At 36.0% G+C, this 21839-nt stretch overlaps 1 protein-coding gene and 1 long non-coding RNA gene across 2 annotated transcripts in view; both read right to left on the bottom strand.

Moving 5' to 3' along the window:
- The window catches only part of LOC134793710 (uncharacterized), a 192463-nt gene that overhangs the window by 151416 nt on the left and 19208 nt on the right, over positions 1–21839 (bottom strand). The window lies entirely within an intron of this gene.
- On the bottom strand, positions 13249–16861 carry LOC134793623 (translation initiation factor eIF2B subunit gamma). Its single transcript, XM_063765248.1, has 4 exons — positions 16509–16861; positions 15344–16170; positions 13991–14220; positions 13249–13440 (listed from the first exon to the last, which is right to left on the bottom strand). The coding sequence occupies exons 1-4, from the start codon at positions 16666–16668 to the stop codon at positions 13278–13280; spliced, it is 1380 nt and encodes a 459-aa protein (XP_063621318.1). The 5' UTR covers positions 16669–16861; the 3' UTR covers positions 13249–13277.

Here is a 21839-nt window from a genome sequence, read left to right as displayed (position 1 = left end):
AGTGGCCAAAAATTTTTTTTTCTTTTTTTCTAATTTCCTGTATCATTAATTGATGATACATAGTATTAGAAGTAATTGTAATTATGCAAAATTTTAGTTTTCTAAATATATATCTTAAGGTGGCGCATTAGGTTTAAAGTTTTGACTTATTGAAAACGATATATGGACCTATTGACATTGGAAATGTCTTTTCGTTCGCTCCAGTATAGGGTCCGATTTCACGAAAAAGTGCGATCCCCTTATATCTCGGAAAGTTGTGAAGATATGATATTAAAAAATATGCTCAAAAGACGCATAATCACGAGAGCTGTAAGGTACAAAAATAATTATTCGAGAAAGTCAAAAACGAAAAAAGTTATGGTCGAAATAGTGAAAATAAAATTCAATTTTTTCCGAATTTTTGATTTTGGTGCTCGATAATTTGGAAACGAAGAATGATATCAAAAATTTGAGAAAAACGGCTCTGGACAATTTAGTCAGCTACAATTTGAGCCTAAAACAAAGACGATCGGGTTAAGGGTTTGCCCTGTAGCCTAACCTTAAAATAGTCAAAAAGTCAGAACGACATTTTTCACATGACATTTATGACTTCATGCTTCGCGGAGTTCGTTATCGGTGTTTGTTGTGAATTATCGGGATTATGACGGCAGAATAACACTTGCACTGCGTGGGCTATCAAAATCGCTGCAGATTTTTCTTGGTCTAACTCTATCTATCCTGTTTGAGACGGGCGTAGATAACGCACTATTCGACAATCTATGCATTCTTTTGGTGGTGGAAATAGAAATAGAGATAGAGGTAGAAGTAGAGGTAGAAATAGAGGTAGAGGTAGAAGTAGAGGTAGAAATAGAGGTAGAGGTAGAGGTAGAGGTAGAGGTAGAGGTAGAGGTAGAGGTAGATGTAGAGGTAGAGGTAGAGGTAGAAGTAGAAATAGAAATAGAAATAATTTTATTCGTGAGCACATACACAAAATAAAAACTTATACAGAGAAACATAAAAAAGAAAAAGTGCCACGAAATGGTCTCACCTCAGCATGTTGCTGGCGGCTGCTAGCAGATAGCTGATGCTGAACCCTGGCTGTACCTAAAGGAACTCAGGTTTGTTGCAACATAGGCACACGCTGTTTTGGTCATCCGACTCGTCTTGATGAGCACTTAGAAGAGTAGTACCCAAGATAGAGCTGATGCTGAACCCTGGTTGTACCTAGCGGAACTCAGGTTTGGTGCAACATAGGCACGCGCTGTTTTGGACATCCGATTCATCATGATGATCACATGGTAGAGCATTACCCAAGATAGCTGATGCTGAACCCTGGTAGTACCTATTGGAACTCAGGTTTGGTGCAACATAGACAAACGCTGTTATGGTCATCTCTCGTCGCGTCAAACTGCTGTCAAGAAAATTTCATATCTTGCAGCAAATGGGCCGCTGCCGATCAAGACTCGAGTGACGATAACGGCGATGTGGCTACCACTTCTCGAGTTGACTACGGATTTGCCGTGTAATAATTTTCTTGTACTTTGAACATTAATATATCCTGCTTATTAATCGAAAAATGAAATATGTACCTATACTTATGCGCCACGGTGACAATTATTCAACCTTCGATACGCGTGTGGAAATTTTGCAATTTGTTTGTTCACATGCGTTATGTCCAGGATACTTGTGTTAATCTAAGAATAAAATAATTATCATTCAACGTTGTAGTTTTATTTTGTAACTTTTTCCTTATCCAGACTTTCTCGTCGCTCAGCGACAATATTTTTTCGAATTCCGTAGATTCATTTCCAATGTGCTCGATAGTCGTGTGAGGCACGAAATCTGTGAATTTTTAACAATTTTAATCATGAACTTTACTGAAATCATAATAAACTAGCAAAATAAACTCAAAAAATTACATTTTATTGTTGAAAATCAGTAGTTTCAGGGCGCTCATAAACACGAAAATATTGAGATTTGGTGTCGAAAACGGGTATGTCTTGCCGGGCTTTTATCCTTGTACGAATGAATCCATCTCTAGCTTCTGGTCCACAAACTGCTAACGAAGCCTCCGTTACCAGCTTGACACACCTTTCGACAGCCTGAGTGTGGCAAGGATACTTTTCGAAATCCATCAAAGCTCCTGAAGTAATCAGGTTTGAAATTTCTGTGTCGCTATATTTCATTGTCATAGGAGTTTCTGTAATCTTTCCTTTCGTCCAATCTATTAAATCATAATAAGTAGATGCGTCAGCCCGTAGTTCTGGGAGTCGAAATTCGCGAACCTTCTTTCCTTTGGTCTCTTTTCGTGCTTTTAAAACTCTTCGAAGAGCCAGCGCCCTTATGTGAGACGCATCATCTTGCAACATAGCCAGCAACAAATTCTCTGGGTGTGTGAAGAATGAATTTCTTTGAATAGTTTTCAGTGCAATACTTTTCAGGTTATCTGGTAAATACTGACATCTTATAACCATGTTAAAAACATGAATTGGACCATATTTACATGATGATTTTGTCTTTATGTCGAACCAGGTTGGTGCATAAACTTTCATAATGAAAGTCGCGAGATCCCTCAAATTCTTTGTTGGTTTAGCTGTTCCAGTGTATAAACGGAGAATCCTGTTTGCCTATATTTTACTAGAAAAACACCTGAAACGCCCATTGCAATGGTTTGTGTGCTTGTTACATGCAAATGAATTACCATTTCGTCATTTATTCTCCAGTTTAGATGGCACAACAACAGGCCCTAATAGTTTTTCTGGCAAAATAGGAAAACAGCTACCTAAGTGCCTCGATTTTAAAGTGGAGGAATTCGAAGCCATTTCCACAGAATTGCCAGCTTTGAATCCTAATTTGCTAAGTACTGATCAAAAATATCTGTTTGAGATTTGCACCGCAATTTATTCTGGTTCGGTGTCGCCCAACTTAGCTAGCAAAGGCCCAGGAAAACTGGCACATTCCCGATGGTTGACTTGCGCAAACAGGATTCTCCGTTTATACATTGGAACAGCTGAACCAACAAAGAATTTGAGGGATCTCGCGACTTTCATTATGAAAGTTTATGCACCAACCTGGTTCGACATAAAGACAAAATCATCATGTAAATATGGTCCAATTCATGTTTTTAACATGGTTATAAGATGTCAGTATTTACCAGATAACCTGAAAAGTATTGCACTGAAAACTATTCAAAGAAATTGATTCTTCACACACCCAGAGAATTTGTTGCTGGCTATGTTGCAAGATGATGCGTCTCACATAAGGGAGCTGGCTCTTCGAAGAGTGTTAAAAGCACGAAAAGAGACCAAAGGAAAGAAGGTTCGCGAATTTCGACTCCCAGAACTAAGGGCTGACGCATCTACTTATTATGATTTAATAGATTGGACGAAAGGAAAGATTACAGAACCTCCTATGACAATGAAATATAGCGACACAGAAATTTCAAACCTGATTACTTCAGGAGCTTTGATGGATTTCGAAAAGTATCCTTGCCACACTCAGGCTGTCGAAAGGTGTGTCAAGCTGGTAACGGAGGCTTCGTTAGCAGTTTGTGGACCAGAAGCTAGAGATGGATTCATTCGTACAAGGATAAAAGCCCGGCAAGACATACCCGTTTTCGACACCAAATCTTAATATTTTCGTGTTTATGAGCACCCTGAAACTACTGATTTTCAACAATAAAATGTAATTTTTTGAGTTTATTTTGTTAGTTTATTATGATTTCAGTAAAGTTTATGATTGAAATTGTTAAATGGGTCTATATATCGCTCCTTGAGAAACACAGTGTCATTTAGCGAAAAACGTGTTTTTTGGGTACAGAGCTTTAAAATTTTCGAAATCTTCAGATGTCTAAAACTGCCGTACTAGAGATAAAAGAAAGAGTTTTTTGCTATATTTTGTTAGATTTTAAACTAATCTTGTGAGTCATTTGAGTAAACTGTGTTTTTTTTGTTTAATTTATAAGATAATTCAATTAAAAGAAAATTGTAATGTCACTATTCCGTTTAGTTTTGCTTAATGTCATATGACGACTTCGCAATATTGATTCAATTTATGGAACAGTGACACTATATCCAGTTATTTGATATAACTTAACGTTTATTTCAAAGAAAAAGCGCAAATAGAATCATTTTACATGGATGTTAGTTAATATTTACTAAAGTAAGCGACTTTCAGTCTTAAAAAATTAGCAAATAAGACTAGTTTTTCTTTAAAACTAGAGTATTCTTAGCTTGTTTTGTTTGGCTATATTTTTACGATCAAAAATTACCAAAGTAAATAAACAAAGGGGAGGATAATAATCGGGGGATGCGATGTAAGGGGCCCGAATGTCATGTAACGGACCCCAGACCAGCCTCTCCTGCACGTGGTCACCCTGTTGAATACCAAACAAGCCTCTGGCGATCCACCAACCCGCACTGAACCAGCATGGTGGGCTTATGGCCAAATCTCATTTGACATATACGACTCCTCGTTACGGCGCTAAGTACCCTGTAAAAGTGGTGCTAAGAATCCCCGGGCGGAAGATACCCACGTCATCATCATCCTGCTAGGCCTTGTTCTCATATACTTGGGGTCGGCCTTCCCTATTCTTTTCCTCCATTCTGCACGATTGAGTGCAACGTCGGCGTCTATATTGAGGTCTTTCAGGTTTCGCTGAACCGTCGTCAGCCAGGTGGCAGGTGGTCTTCGACGTCCTCGCTTCGTCGTTGAAATATCGAGCGCTACCTTAACCATGTAGTCTACAGGACGCCTCTGTACATGACCGTACCACCTCAGACGTTTTTCCGTTAGCTTTTCTGTTATTGGCGCTACTTTGAAACTACCCGGCGGAAGATACCCACACGCTTTGTCGTTAAAAAGAAGTGGCAGGACAACATTGTCGGATTATCAAATTACTCCGACAAGGTGGCTGTGTTGACTTGAATCCCAAATCCCTTAACCGCAATCAAAGCCTACGCATCAACATCTACACATTGCGATGATAAGATTGAAGAGTATTACGAGATTATGACCCTCTAAATAAATCTACTGATGAAAAGCAGGAAACATGGACCATTGTCCTTGGTGAAGTCAGATCAAGCACACATACATAGTTGGATCACATATGGCCTTGGCAGCAGAAACGACCGTAGTTCTAGGTCTATTCCATTTGCCTTTGGTCGAAACATGAACGAAGATAAGTAATTCCTTCTTTCTCAAAAAAACTTCAAAGTCGCTGGACCTGGACTTCGCCTGGCGGAATATCACACACGAAATTGACTACTTATATAATAATATTTTCATCTGACAAAAGTTTAATTACATATTTATTTATGTAGGTAATAGGTACATCAATAGGTTTAAATTTAGTTCCGATCACAGACCCGTGAGAGCAAAAATAAAGTTTAAGACTTAAATCCACCGTATGCAATTAATTCATAAATAGGCAAAACACCTAAACAGAAACACACTCTTATTTGTAACCACGATCAGTTTAACTTAGAATTACGAAGTAATTTTGACACCTTACAAGAAGAGATACCACAAATACACATTCAGAAGTTCAAATTCAAAATAACAACATTATAAATACTTTAGAAACAGCCAGTAGCAAAATTAAACCAACCCGGAAAAACAACAAAAAACTCACAAGCGACACATTACGTTATTAGAACTAGCTCTTCTGAAGGAGGTACGAATTCTTCATCATCATAAGTATTAACTTTATTAACAGTTTCAACTAAAACAGTAGTATTAACTTTATTAAAATAGCTTTAAACTTTTTTGTCATTCAAGACACATTGAGACATTTTCTACTGTAAGAGAACAATAGTTTTATGGGTAATTAATAGGTAAGTACCTACCTAGTGATAATAATAATTAATGTGTGTTTTGTGTCACCTTGTCAGAAATAAAATTGGAACATAACAGACATCACAAAAATAACTTGCTAATTTTGATGAATGAAAAAGTATCACACAACACATACATAATATTATATTATAATTAATAAATATGGGAATCTTACACATACCAACCTAGTTCCACAGTTAGATCAATAGGGCTCGTAATGTGGCTATATCTATCTAATTATAAATAGTCGTCTAGTAGGTACCCATAATACAACTCTATTATGAACCTTATAGAAAAAATACAACACAGTGACATTAAACAACGAGTGACATTCATTAACCACACCGTTATAAGCGTTCTGTACCAGTTGTAGTGGCTTTAAGCTTAAAACGACATTTTTCACTTAAGCATGCCAACTGTCGCTATGGTAAACTTAGCTAGCATATTGACACTACACAGATAATGACGATCGACCTGCTAAAACTCCTGTCAGCTTCTTAAAATCACAATGTCACTTAAAGTAAAAGAACAGTACGTTTTTATTTTTAGTCAGCATTATGGCTTTAAGTTTTAAGCAAAACCGTCATTATAGGTATAATGTCACTTTACTTATTTCAAAACGTTATTCTATTCTATTCAATTCAAAAGTACAAGTGTCCTTAAAGGGAAAAGTACGATATTGCTTTAAATTGAGTTTTGATTTTGATACCATATTATAACTTTAAAGTGACATAGTACGTATAGATACACTATTTCTTATGTAAATTGACGTACTTACCATTGAATCTCATAGAAAACCGTCACTAAGCAAAAAAATACAATTTACATCCCTTTAATGACATTGTTCCTATGAGACAGGCACCTATTCCCTCTATTCGCCATAACGACATTAGCGCCCTCTGGCGGTTCTAATAGAGCTAGGGCGATAGGTGTCTTCGTATTGCGTGCGTTACGATCATACGAGCTAGATGGCGTTATTAACTCAAAAACCCCATTTTTTGGATAATGACGTTATGTTTCTCAAGGAGCGATATCGTTTTCAATAAATCATATATGTGAATGTCAAAAATTGCATTATTTCAAAACTTTAAACCTAATGCGCCACCTTAAGATATATATTTAGAAAACTAAAATTTTGCATAATTACTTCTAATACTATGTATCATCAATTAATGATACAGGAAATTTGAAAAAAAGAAAAATAAATTTTTGGCCTCTTTCACTCCACCCTAGTAGGTACTAATCTAGTTTTTCATTGTTATTATAAATGAAGATGCACTTTCTGAGTCACTACATATATATAGATCTACAATTTAGCTAGATTTTAGATAATTGGCCTGATGACAGTAACAAAGAATCATGGAAATAATGGTTTCAAAGAAACATATACGTAAATACGATTCTAAAAAATGGCCCAATCTCAGTATAAACATTAGGATTATTAATATATTCAATAAAATAAAACTGCAAAATTCTCTAATCGGCCATTTTGACTGAAACGCGAATCAGAAGCGAGCTAAGAATTGACGTCATCAATGTATGACATATTTCCATGGAGTTATAAGAAGGAGTGAACTGTCACTTTTTTTGCCATACTAAATTGAACCTTATCACAGAGCCAGAAAGACGTTCGTACCAGTACAGAGAAAACGGTCCACTTGAGATAGCAAAGGTGGGCCGCGGTGTCTCACTCGCACATGTTGCCAATGTTAAAAATATACCATTGTGGTAGTATTTATATCAATATACTACTAAAATTAAATACCTTCTTATATTATATTCTTCTTATATTCAGAGTACGGTTCTGATATCTTTTAGGAAATTTGTAAATAATTATGATGTCAATATTATTAACTGATTTAACCAAGCATGTGCACAACAATAAAAAACACTAATTTTGATATGGTAGACATTGTAGTAGTAAGTTTGAATATTAATTGGTATCCCTAACCTGATGACATATTTACAAAACACGTGAATGCAAAATTTCTTAAAAATGGTGAAGAAATGTTGCGTTAAAGGTTGTGGGAGTGAAATAATTTCTAATTGTGTAATATCGTTTCACAAGGAAGCCACAATTATTACATTTTACGATAAAAATACAAGTTAGACATTGTCAAACTCATTAGGGTGACCATGATGTCGGCACGATGTGAACCAGTTTTACCACTTCCTTTATGGTTTTACACAATTCTTATTACGTACTTAAACGTAAGTTTTCATAAATATACTTGGTCAAGCAGATCTTGTTAGTAGAAAAAGGCGGCAAATTTGAAAAATGTAGGCGCGAAGGGATATCGTCTCATAGAAAATTTGAATTTCGCGCCTTTTTCTACTGACAAGATTTGCTTGACAGTCTATAGGTATGTATTTATTTCGGCATGTTTAAATTGGTGAAATGAGAGCCAATACAGAATAAATAATTGCAAAAATTGAAATCCAAAGTCCTTAAACATTACAGATACATTTATAAATTGTTATAATAATAAAAAAACACATGTGACGTTCCACGGGAAAAGGTACCTTATGAGGGTTTCTAGTTTCGGAGATATGAAATGTTTTGTAAAGAGGTGAAAAAATGCTCAATTTTTTTTTATTGTGTGATCTGAAACCTTAATGCGTAACGTTTGTTTACCTGTTTTTATTTTTGTTATAAGTTAGTTATAAGCCTAGTAATGTCGTCTCAGAGTTTAGTAGAAAAGGTACCTTATGGAAAAAAGATTGAAAATTCCCAAAAAAACTAGTCAATACGGGAAAAGAAGTTTGGTAGAGAACAGTATTAGCATTCTGCAAAACTAATTTGATAATTTCAGTTCTGGTTGAGGCGCCTCGCAAATATTATAACCGTACATAGACCGACATCACAAATCCAAGTAGCCTGCTATTATACCAAAGTTACTCTCGTCAAGTCTTTCTTAACTAGAATAATCTTCATTTGGTTTGGTCGCATGCAGTAAATCAGCCATTGGTTTGCTGAAAAATGCCAATACCCGACGCATTACCTTATGGAATATCTGAGGTCATTGAACCTCAATGCCGCTTATCTTCAATAGCAACCGAAATATATTATTGATAAGAAATAGACGATTTATACCAGGTTAACCCCAAAATATTATTAGTTTATCCTAACTGTTCCATCATCATCATCATGCCTCATCATGTAACTTAATCACAAGGTACCTTTTCATTACATACAAATTATTGGTCTTTTTTAAGATTATTATGACGAAGAACTAATTAAATTTGGGGCAGATTAATGTAAATTAATATTTTCTATTCATAAAAGATAAACTGTAATATGATTGATATTTTGTAGTGATGTATTATTAGATTTATTTCCATAAGGTCCCTTTTCGTAAATGTATGGAGCAAATACTGTTATTGTTATGTAAGTTTAAAGTGGCATAAGGGGTTAAATATAGTATTTAGTTGGGGTTTTAGGATTTATTTCATTTGAATGACAGAATTTCTTTCATATGTGCTCAGAAAAATTGATTGTGTGTCACATTAAAAGTAAAAATATTCAATTTTGTGATTTTATATGAAAAAGTCAGAAAATACATTTTCACCTCTAAATCGGTATTGTTTTTTGCTTAAACTGTCTGTCAGTGTCGTTTTCTAATAAATAAAATTTAAATCTTGAGAGCTCATTGCAATCAATCGTGAAAATGAAATAAAACTTTATTTTCATGAGATTGGTTAGTATACACATAAATCAGTCGATATCAAAAGTTTCTATTTGCATTACAGAACAAGTCGCAATATTTTTTAAATCTCAGATATATAAGGTATTATTATTTGTAGTCAACTATGTACCTTACTTCAGGAACATAGTTTTTTAGGCGGCTAAACTTAAAACTTCTCTATCGTAAAGTTGCTCATTTCACAACATTATTTTCAAAAAATCATATCTCTGTAACTACGCGACCTAGAAGGTTGATCTTTTGTGTTATCGATAGCTTATCTATTGTAGATTACTGGGGTATGCATAACTCCATACCCGCCATAAGGTACCTTTGACCGTGGGACGTCACACATAGATAATAAAAGAAAAATAGAAGTTTATCGTAATTTACTGACTTTTGGGACGATACCAGAAACGTTACTGGGAATTTAGCCCTCATAAGCACGAGCGCTTTTTCAACGCGCGTAATACAAAAGGGGTTGAATCCGTTCACACGCTAAATTCGATTTAACGACCAACGCTTAGTCGAAAAAAAAAAACAAGGCTTGATAAAAAGCGCCACCACCATCGTGTGAACAAATACACATGTTTCCATTTGTTTCATTCTAAAGCGCTTTTTTAACGCGCGTTGAAAAAGCGCTCGTGCGAATGAGGGCTTATATACCCTCTTTGGAAAATTTACTGGGAACGGCACATCACTAGTTTCTTTACATTTCACGACTCTTCTCTTTTCGCACAGATGGCCTACCACCGTGAACACCGAAGTTCGCAAATTACAGGCATCTTTCTCTTTTACTCCTATAAAGGAGTAATTACAGTGACAGAGAAAGATGCTCGCAATTTGCGAACTTTGGTGTTTATGGTTTTCGGTGACGCCGAAATAATTTTTAGCTTGTAAGATTTTTACTATTGTACGTATGTTAGTTTGTAAGGTATGTATGTATCTATGGGCCTTAGTCGCCTGATAATAAATGATATTTATTTTTTTAATTTAATTTATGCTCCAGTGATAAGCGTCCTAGTTAAAAACTATAACAAACGGGCGTAGCGGATCCACGCGACCCTGAGGCAGTGGCGGATTTGCTCTAAGGCCGAGTAGGCCCGGGCCTAGGGTGGCAGTCTATATGATGGGTGCTGAGAAAGGGGCGTCTAGTGCTTGCTACAGGGCCTGGGGCCTAGGACGGCAAATACTGTAAATCCCCCACTGCCCTGAGGGCCTACCCCAAACCACTTTCGACATTTTGTCTCTCTGTAGCACTTGTAAATTCGTACGTAAGTGTGACAGAGAGGCAACACGTCGAACTTGGTTCGCGGTAGACCCTCTGGTTCTGTCACCATTCTGTCTCTCTATCTCTCTCACTCATACCCGTGTTCTTGACAGACGTTAAGGCGGACCACATTCCTGACGATCCACCATGTTCGTGGTCCAGTGCGCCTATTAGCAACAGCTTTTAGAACAACTAAATTAAGTGCCTAAGGTTGTGTGAAGCGTTTTACAGAAGAGAAAAAAACTATATCCATCCCTTTTCAGGCCATAATACTAGTACAGCGAAAATACAGTACGATTCTCTATAACTATGCACGAATAAGAAAAGATCCTGGCCAAACTATATATTCAATGTTATCCTAATATCCCACATACATATGACTTATGGTCACCCTAATTAGAAAGAGATGCAACGGCCCACCTTGACTTCTCATGTGGACACACTTTTTGGCTAATGTACTCTGTCCGGTTTACTCTCTAGGTCCGTGCATATTTCTTAGAGCAACATAGACAACCTCATTGACTGTAATCCATTACGTCCTCACCAAAGAGTTTGGAAGTTCAAAAAAAATATTATTTCGCCACTAAACATTTATTACGTCCAAAAAATATTATTACACGATATAAAGTAAATATTTATTTGTTATTATATAAATAAAACGCTAAATAATACGATATTTCACAAAAAAACTTTTTTAATTTTTTGGCTGAATGGAACTATCATTGCCATGTTGGCTGTCGTAACTAGAAAAAATTAAAAATTAAAAAGTAAACCCGGCGCTCGGTGATTTTCACTCAAAATTTACATGTATCTAAATAATTCATCTTAAATTGCAACCGTGTGAGAGTCTTTGTATAAAATGACTTATTGTGAACAATTTTTGTAATGTATTTATCACCCCTAATGGTAATATATGGGTGCTGAATTAACAATATCATTCGGATTCAAGGGAAATTCGTAACTGTAAGTATGTAAACAATTTCTACCACCATAATTTATGACGTCACAAATGGCGTGTGAGGCGTTTTCGCGCGAGGTTTAAACTAGCTATAATAAAATGCAATTATTTATGTTAAATCTTATGAGTATAGCTGAAATATTGTGTTTTTCGGAACCAATACAAGTGTACCGATAATATTAAAAGGGATTTCAAAATTTGTCATCAGGCCAATTGTCGCCGAGGTAGGTGCAACGATTTTAACCGATCGATCAAATTCGACAATAAGGGTGTGCTCACAGTACTAGTTTTCTATATTTAATTCAGGGACCGAATACCGGTATATTTTTCATACAAATTAACCGGTATTCAATTTCGGTATCTTGATTGTTTATGTATATTTATTCACTTAATTTAGCTAATCTGATCAATAATTATCCTTACCTAAATACTATTCATAATATCAAACAAATAATGTGAAAGCTATGAGATATTTTGATTTTTAATTATACCGGTAACGGTTCCTGATTTAATTACATAAACGGGTCTACCGCGATATAATTTCATTGTTTTACCTTAAATTCCGACGTTTCGGCTGAGTTGCACCAGCTGTGGTCACGGAGTTTTCTATCCAGAATCAGGTCCAGAACCGGGACTTCCCGGTTCTCGCCATCCAAATTCAGTACCGGGATCATTACCTACCTGCAATGTACCGCAAATCGTATGCAATTATCGGTGACGCGTGTAGAGGCCCATAATTCCAACGATAAAGAGAGCCTTCTCAAGCTGCATACACAAACGTAGGTACCTAATTTCTCATGAGTTCTGTGTAACAATTTCAAATTACGACAATATATTGCTATGGGCAATAAAAAAACACTCTATTCTTTGTTTTGTTATGTTAATATGACTAGGATTTCATTTTGTACAATGAAAGTGAAAATGGCTACTCTCATGTACATTACATCATCTTTAATTTAAGCGTGTGAATAAATTAGTCTAGTAAATACCAACATTGTTTGCTTTTAATCGTTGTAGGCTATATGTAAAACGCCTGAGCAAATAAAATGGCAACATGTCAAAACTATGCATACCTATTGTTTACCAGACCTGCTAGCATGAAGTTGCGTTCTCGCGCGCGACTCCATTTATCTAGCGCGACTTCAAGTATGACTTCATTACTATCGTGGAGCATTCCACGGGCTGTCCCGTACAAACGGATTTAATTTCCTGTGTTGCGACTTTTTTTTCGGCATTTAAAGCCGTTAATTATTTTTCTGTGCATATTTTTAACCATGTGTCATAGAAAAGGAAACTCTTATACCTTCAGAAAATTCGCGTTTGTACGGGACAAACGGTAGACATTTTTATGGAATGCCCCTCGTGCGCAAGAACGCAACTCATGCTAGTCGGTCAGATTGCTAATCGTCGAGCTTGTTATAATGAAATCTTCAATTTCGGGTGCGAGTTACAGGCGTTCATAGCCTCTATGGAACGAAGGCGGACCGTGAGTTTAATCAACACTGGCGTAAAAAAAAAAACCGTTACAATATAACAAATATAATTCCAAAATCTAACCAAGCGTAATCATATTATCAGTAGTTTCGGTAAGGATCTGGTGGTTGCTGGTGGTGGACTCGGGTACGATGTGGTGGGGGCCTACGAGGCAGTATGTGAGGTTGCAGCCGGGCTCTACGTTGGCGCCGGTGTACACCACACAGTCTTGGAGGACGCAACTGGAAAGAAACGTAATGGTTTAGGCAATTTGTATGTTGCAGCATTTCAAGACTGGCAAACATCACTGAAGATAGCTAGCTGTATTGAAATTATACCTTCCTAAATGTCCTACTAAAATGAAAGTTGAATTGCCAAAAAAGGTAATATGTAAGGTGCAGGGGAGCAATTTCGACTGCGGGAAAATTTCAAATAAACAAAATATCTTCCATGTTTTACATTATTGACCATGCCATATATGCCCAGATAGTGAAAAAGATGTGTTGTGTGTGACTCTAGTTAATAATGTAAAACATGTTTGACTTTGTACTAAAACTTGAATATTGGATTGGCCTGAAGAAAATCAAATTTTACGTTACGAAATTATAAGCGTCCTGGGTGCCTAGCCAAGGTGATAGTCGCTTGCGATACGATAATGAAACACTTTGTGTCTCTCTATCAACCTTCCACATAAGTGCGACAGTGACAATTGCCTTTCGTTCGCTACGGAGCGTAAATGATTGGCATGTTGGCTACGCACCCAGATCGTGTGTATAATACTACTCTACTCACCTTTCTTTAATTGCAACATTATTCATCAATATACAGTTAGTCAATCTAACTTTGTTATCAATAGTACAGTTGGCCCCAATAATGGTGTTTTTGATTGAAGTCTTCTCACTGACAACACTCTTGTCTCCGACTATGGAGGTTTCATCTATCTGCCTCGTTTTAACCTCGCTTGTTAGATAAAATCTTTCTGTTAAAGGAGAACCAGTCAGCTCCTCCCATTTTGAGAGTATCTGAAATTAAAGAATAACTAAGGTAGGGTGGTATTCTACCTATCCAATTTTTTGTCCAATGTGTATTGCGTCTCACATTTTGCTAAATGAGAGAGTGAGATGCAATGCATTGGACAGGTGGAATACCACACTTAGCTACATCTCATCTTAGTTATTAAGTTTAACCCTTTATAAGTTATAAGGCATACAGTTGTCAAAAATTATGTAAAATTCATCCCTAACACACAAACAAAGTTCAAAATCATTTTGGGAAAAGTACATCTATTCCCTCTGCCTTATAAAAATATAAAGCCATAAGTCTACTTTGTAGTGAGTTTGCGTGCAATTAATTATTTATCCTGGGTTTGAAATTTGTATCCTGATAAGGCCATTTAAACATATGATGAGCATGTATATTTGTTCCCAAGTTACTTAACTATCTATTGTGTATATCATTGCCTAGTGCCCAAAACACAAGTCTTGATTAGCTTAACACAATCTCTGCCAAGAACATGTATGTGTTTTCATTTTGTACTGGAAACGGGGCAACCGGCACCAAAAGTGTTATGGACTGGGTTGAATTCTGTATGATAGTGTTGATAGTCCTATAATATTCTATTGGCTAATTTATTCTATTCATTATTTGTAGTCAGTGAAAACCAGATTAAAATAACTGGGCTAAATGCTATTAAGATATAATAGCTTAAATATAATAATCAGAGGGCGGAATTGCTCATGGCAAAAATCAAACGTCAATAGAGTTGGAATGTTGAATTTTATCAATTTTTTGCAGCTATCGATAAGTTCAGTCACCTTTTACATTTTATACAATGAAAATTAGTAACCTCAAATCCATAAGCAAACAATAATAGACTTCATATGAACATTATGGAATAACATTTAAATAAAAGACAATATAAAACGATAATTTTAAAAACTACTTAATATTAGTACTGCATTATTAAAACTATCTAAGTTTCAATAATACAACCTAAGGATTCAAAAACTAATTTTCATCGTATAAAATGTAAAAGGTGACTGAACTTATCGATAGCTGAAAAAGTCGATAAAATTCAATGTTCCAACTCTATTGACGTTTGATTTTTGCCATGAGCAATCCACCCTCTGATAATAATGCACATACCTTACTGTTTGATAAATAAAAAGCTGAAAGTGTGTTAACGCGAATACCATAAGTGTTCTTCTCTGCAATATGTGCATAGCATCTAAGTAGGTCATTATAATAGACACCTTTTGTTCCAAGCTCATGGTCATTGTAATGGGACATGTCTCGGATCTGGCTCTCGTAGCCATGCTCCACTGCATAGTCAAAGATATCCTTAGAAATATCAAGGTTTTTCTCAGAAAATCCCTTTTTATCCGATGGATTTTTTGGCTTGCTTAGTTGTTTCTTAACAATGTGCGGTACCAGTTCCCCCTTTAGCGAAATAAACTTATTAGCCTCCACTAAGTAATTCACAACCCAGTGCTTCATCACATAGACATGGGCATCTAGCAGCCTGCTGTACATGCTAATTGAATTGAATTTTTTTATAATGAGTCTCGGTAAAGTGACATTATCTTCAAAGTCACTCGCGCTGGCAACAAAAACCAGTCTCTGGGTTTCTTTATCTATGCAAACTAGGTCTCTGTCAGGCTTAGCCTTAGTTTTAGGACCCGGCAGTTCAATCCACTCTTCAGGACCGTTGTTAAAATATAGTGCTGTAAGTGCTGCATCGTGCTTTCTGTACAGGTTTAGCACTTCATTGAGATTTATATTAGTGATGAGATCTCCGGAGATAACCAAGAGGTCTGTGACAATTCTACTGCTGATGTGTTTAAGGGTGTCCGCTGTGCCCCAGTCATCATCCGACGGTATCACTATGAGTTCATATTTGATCTTTAGCGGGCACCTTTCTAAAGCGTTGAGGATGTTGGAATTGTCTTCATCCAGCACTACAACTAGTGTTTCTATAATGGAGAAGGTAAATTGGTGAGACAATATTCTGTACTGCTAATTTAAATGGAAATATTATTCAAACACAATTTTATACCATTCAATTGAAGCTGAACTTTAAAAATACACTGTGTTGACTGCGGGATAGTATTCTTAAACATTAATTTAGCTGAATTGATTATAGCATATTGCAAGAAATATGCAATATGTGTAATATACCGAAAAGTTTTGAAACATGCTTAAGTAATAATAACATTATACAAGTAAATTGGTTGTGTAATATAAAATGCGTCATGCGTTATTTTCATTTGCATTAAATTCATAAAATTATTTATTATAATTATGATCTTACCTTGGAAGCCCATTTTCTCCAACAAATGCAAAGAATACCAAAGCACTGGATACGGTCCAACTGGAAGTAGGCATTTCGACACAGACCCACCAACGTCTGGCAGCCGAGAACCTCTGCCCGCTGCCAAGACTACAGCTTGAAATTCTGGATTCTTGTGCATTTTCACACGAAATCACTTATAGGTTATTTATTAAAACAACTTTATTTTAGTGATAGTAAATGTTAATATGTTATAAATATGCGTGGCATGAGCAAATTTTCTTTAGATTATTAATAGCAAAGAAATATATGTTCATTTGTATTGCTGAAAACGCTAAAATCCACTTTCAACAAATGACAATAAGTACGTGTAGTGACTGACATCACTCACACTCACACCAACTCACACTGACACAGTGACACTGACACTGACATTTTAGCGTGCGCTGTGCGTTCTGATTCTGCACTGATAATTATGTTTCTTAGAAAACTTCTGATGGTAACATCAGTTACGGTACTTACGGTATTTGGTCGATTTTCTAGAATGTGTGTTTGTTTATTTGCTTATTATTTTGATAATAATAAACATTGTTTAATAATAGATTTTTATCAATTAAAGGCTTTCTCTAAACAAACTTCGATTCAGGGAAAATAACATTGTCCTGAAACCATCATACTTACTTACATGCTTAGAGGATATAACCAATTGTTAATTACTCCGAGCTTACATGCATACTTACATGTCTATTCATTGTACATTGTAACTAACATCAGTTACAAGTTACAACAGTTAAATTCAATATTTTACAAAACATGCAAAAGACTTCTCTATTATTTTGAGTGTCCACATTAAGGGCCTTTTTATATTACATTTTCAGTTAGGTATTATCATCATTGTATCCTAAATTGAAATTCGCAACTTCGCTTTACTTCAAATGTAACGTCAGTTACGGTGGAATTATCCTATTATTAATAAAATAATTATTATTGCAAAACAAAATGTGTAACTAAACACATTGTTGAATTCAACTTAATATATGTGACGTTCCACGGCAAAAGGTACCTTATGGCGGCTGGCGCTTACGTCGCATAGCGCCGCAATAGTATTGGAGCGGCGTTAATAATAGCGTAAGCGCCAACCGCCATAGGGTACCTTTACCCGTGGGACGTCACATATGTATTTATAAGTAAAAGTGTCTACAAACGACCGCACTCGACCGCGACCGTGGTGCGGTGCAGCGCCTGTATCGATCGTGTTAAGGTGGTTGCCGTACGTGCGTTAAGGACGCACCTATAAGTTAGAGCGAGAAAGTGATATTTTGACCGCACCAAGGGCGCTATCCGGTGCGGTACAGCTTGTTTCGAACGTATCTTTAATTTGAGAGTTTGAGATGCAGTACTTACTTTATACTGTGACTGCATACCATCAGATAGACCATATGACTGTTTGCCACCGACATGGTATTAAACAAACGGCGTCCAGACTGTCTAGACTGTCTAGAGGGCCTACCGCGAACCACGTTCGACGTGTTGCCTCCCTGTCATACTAGATCGTGCTTACAAAAAAAGTCACGGGATATTTTTTACTTTTACTTTTTTAAGGTAAAATTAAAATTACAACGCTCTAAAATACAAGTAAGATTCACATAGTAGTTAAGTGTAATGTAATAATTATCTAAGTATTAAGTACCTATAAGACACTATACGTATGGAGTTAAAATAGAAAAAAATTAGAACAATGTACTACAAATTACCTACAGTTATTATCCAAATTCCTTTATACACAAGCAGTTAATATTAGGTCACCGTCAGGTCTCCCTAACGGCCTACCACTAGGTGGTACTCACTTAAATATTTGCTACAAAATATATTCAAACAAAGGTTCCTTCGGAGCAAATGCACGGTTTGCAGGCAAAATGTACCTGAAATGAAATTAATAACAATTGTATCAAATTTATTAGGTCATTACCTATGAAATTGGCGTTTTGTTCGGAGAATTTCAACGAAACACGAATTTCCATACAATTAATTTTGCGGATATTTTTTTGATGGCTAATTCAAACCAAACAAAATTTTTCCAGTAATTTTTGACACCTTTAAGGTATGTTTTCAATATCTCCATTTCTTGAAAATTGGTACCATTAGAAAAATATAAGTAATTTTAATACTCGAACCGACAGCACATGAAAAGACCTATTTTCAAGGCTTAATTCTGAACACTTAACAATAAAAAATAACAATTAATTGTATGTAAAATCGTTGTTTATTGAGTGCACTGTAGTTTTATTGTAATTGTGTATGTACTTTTGTAAAAAAAAAAAAAACTAGGATCAGACTTATATCTATGAACAAAAACGCCAATTTCATAGGTAAGGACCCAATATTACCATAGGGAGTATATTACTGCAATGTTCCGCCGCCAGAGTGCAGCACTAATTTGTTTAGTAAACCATAGAGTAACTTATACATACTAGGCCTTAAACAGTTTATTGACAAGTTTTCACTATGACATTGATGCACCAAGGCGGTTGGTTTACAGGTGCCACTGCGAAACGCGAAAATCGGAATTTCTTTATCTGCCTCTCTATCGATCGAATTAGCAAGAGTGATAGAGTAGAGAGGCAGAAATCGAACTTTAGATTGTCGTGTTTCGCGGTAGGCCATGTGATTGACGTGGCGTGTGATGTGTCATTGATGATGTCAATGAGGTTTGTTTACTGTATGTGCTAATGGTGCCACCTACACAGAGCTTTGCCTAATATTCCCTATTACCAGTAAAGTTGGTAGGAGGAAATAGGCATGAAGAAGCCAGGTTATAGAGCCACTTGCTATATTTTAATAGTTTCGGGCAAATAATATTTGTAGACATTTTATGTGACGAGAATTCAGTTTTCTCACAAAAAAATATAAATAAATGCTTGGACAAAGTTGGTTCCGACATTACCAAAATAGTGAAAGTGGCTCTTTCAAAACCTGGCTCAATCATGCCATTTTCTACTTACATTACATAGGTTACCTAATTGACCTAATTAATTCAAGTAATTCAAATAATAAGGTAGGTATAGTTTGTCAAAGGCATGGTATAATAATATACTCCGCCTGGTACTCCATTCCCGTCTTTTCTAGGTCACCTTACTGACACAAGCCTACGTCATCATGCGACAGCGCTATATGATAATATGCGATAGCGCTATATATAGCGGCCATGTTATTGTGACGTAGGCCTGTGTCACTCTGGGAATAGAAGACCATGTTTTATTAGACTATGGTCAAAGGGTTGTCTCATTTCAAACATAGACAGAGAGAATCATACTATCTTTGTCTTACACTAGTACTAGCACCAAAAAGAATGAGTACAGTTTTTTTGTTTTTATTTACTGACAAATTTGGTTTGACCAACTATTACCTAGACACAATAGGTACCTAACTAGAGACACGCGACGCACGCCTTTCTTCAGCGGAACTCTATGGGCGCTTTATCGTGGTCGTCTACGCTACGGCATCGTCTTTCGCCCACGATATTATAAAAGGGACTGCGTAGATATACAAACACTACATTCTTAACCTTTTAACCATTTTAACCGTTGACCGCCATCACGATAAAGTATAAAGCGCTCATTTCCAGTCATATAGAAAGAGAGTTCCGCTTGTATAAATTGTTAAACAAGAGGTGTGGGCTATTGTTTAACCATATTAACATATATGTTCAATAGGCTATTTAACAATATTGTTCAAAAGTATTCCTTTTGTTTTGTCAAAACTTGACAATTTATTATGATCGCCATTTACCTTTCTTCGCATCTCTGTCATATGTGTTGGATTTATATCCGCAACATCTATTCCAAATGTCGATGATAGACTTCCTTCATTTTTGCTTACAGAAGCTCCGCAGTAACGATCGCAAACTAATGCACTGCGGATTACAAACGATAATTTATTAATTTTAAACTGTTTCGAACATTGACATATATATATTTTAAATTTTGAACGTGCAGAATCGTTAAAAGTTGAAAAAATAAAAGTGGAGTTTAAGGAGTGTAACACTCTTACGATAGATGTCGCTAGGGTCCCCTTGACCCATATGGTGGAAAGATTTGTTGGCTATGAATGAGGTCTTGGTGGCTCAGATACCAGAGCACTGGAGTATCGATCCAGAGGCCGTGAGTCTCACCCAAGACAGTAATTTTTCCACTTTTAATTTTAAGTATTCTAATCTTAATGACAATCGGCTCGATTCGGGAAATGAATTAGAGATTCGCTAGATATGAAATAGTAATATCCAAATCGCGCCGTATATATCCAAACACAAAACACGCCGACGACGATTAAATTTTAGAAAAGTAACATAGGAGAAATAATATTGCGTGTACGTAAAAACTAAACAAGTCAAATCCTGAACTTTAATTAGACCCCAAGCAAACTAGAACTTGGCACCCATATAGATCTCAATTCTTTTTCCGGCGAAGTCAACAACGACGAATATTCTTAATATTGAACTTGGCTCTCATTTCACATTTATGTTTTTGATGAGTATACATTACTGCGTCTTGAGAAGGGGTAGACGTAAAAATATAGTCTGTTGGCACAAAACTAAAAAAATAAAAATGGATGACAAAATTGGATTGCCAGAGGTATAACTAGGTACTTTATTCTTAATCAGGCTTGCACCGCGTCAAGCACAGTAATCCTAAATCCATCATCAAGAATAAGCATTCTCTTTCTTAGAATGCATTTACGAGTATAAGAACGATGGAGTTGGTCACATATTGACATTTATTGGATTCTTAAAAAAAATACTGTACCTAGAATTATAAATATTATTTCTTATTTATACCTCGGATCTACGAGGTGTGGTATCGGCCGCCCAGGAACGCAAGGTTTTGGCGGAATATCGACATTATCTTTTTCAGCAACTTGTTTCTTGATCAGGCGTCTTGTAAACTTCATATATTTGTCTGATACTTTCATGTCGCCAGGTGTTCCGCAGGATAAACAATTGCCTTTCATATCCAATTTTTTCTTAAAGAGATTTACTGGGTAATCTCCGACAATATCAAGCATTGTATTGAGTTCGGCGTTAATTGATCCATAATAGTGACGCAGGGAGCGGTTCAAAGTTAAAACTTGCTCGCGGTCACATTTTTCATTTAAACTCGCAAATAAAATATTTATGCAGGCCTGTGGAAAATAAGTAGGCTTACTACAGTCCATTATGGGCTAAAATTACTTTGTTTTTGTTACAGACGTAGAATTAACGTGCAGGATAGGTAATTGCAGAAAAAATTAGGCCGAAATAATATTATAGGTTTGCCAAGGGTTGTCTGTAGCATCAAAGGCCGCAAAAATATCTAA

Source organism: Cydia splendana, chromosome 9, assembly GCF_910591565.1.
Source record: "Cydia splendana chromosome 9, ilCydSple1.2, whole genome shotgun sequence".
Taxonomy (NCBI): domain Eukaryota; kingdom Metazoa; phylum Arthropoda; class Insecta; order Lepidoptera; family Tortricidae; genus Cydia; species Cydia splendana.
Note: the sequence above shows the minus strand (reverse complement) of the source record. Positions and strands in the feature narration are given on the sequence as shown.

Coding starts and splice junctions, on each gene's coding strand:
- LOC134793623 (XM_063765248.1), bottom strand. CDS start 16,668: ATGCACAAGAATCCAGAATTTCAAGCTGTAGTCTTGGCAGCGGGCAGA. Junction 16,171..16,508: donor GGAGAAAATGGGCTTCCAAG/GTAAGATCATAA, acceptor TCTCCATTATAG/AAACACTAGTTGTAGTGCTG. Junction 14,221..15,343: donor TTTATTTATCAAACAGTAAG/GTATGTGCATTA, acceptor CTTTAATTTCAG/ATACTCTCAAAATGGGAGGA.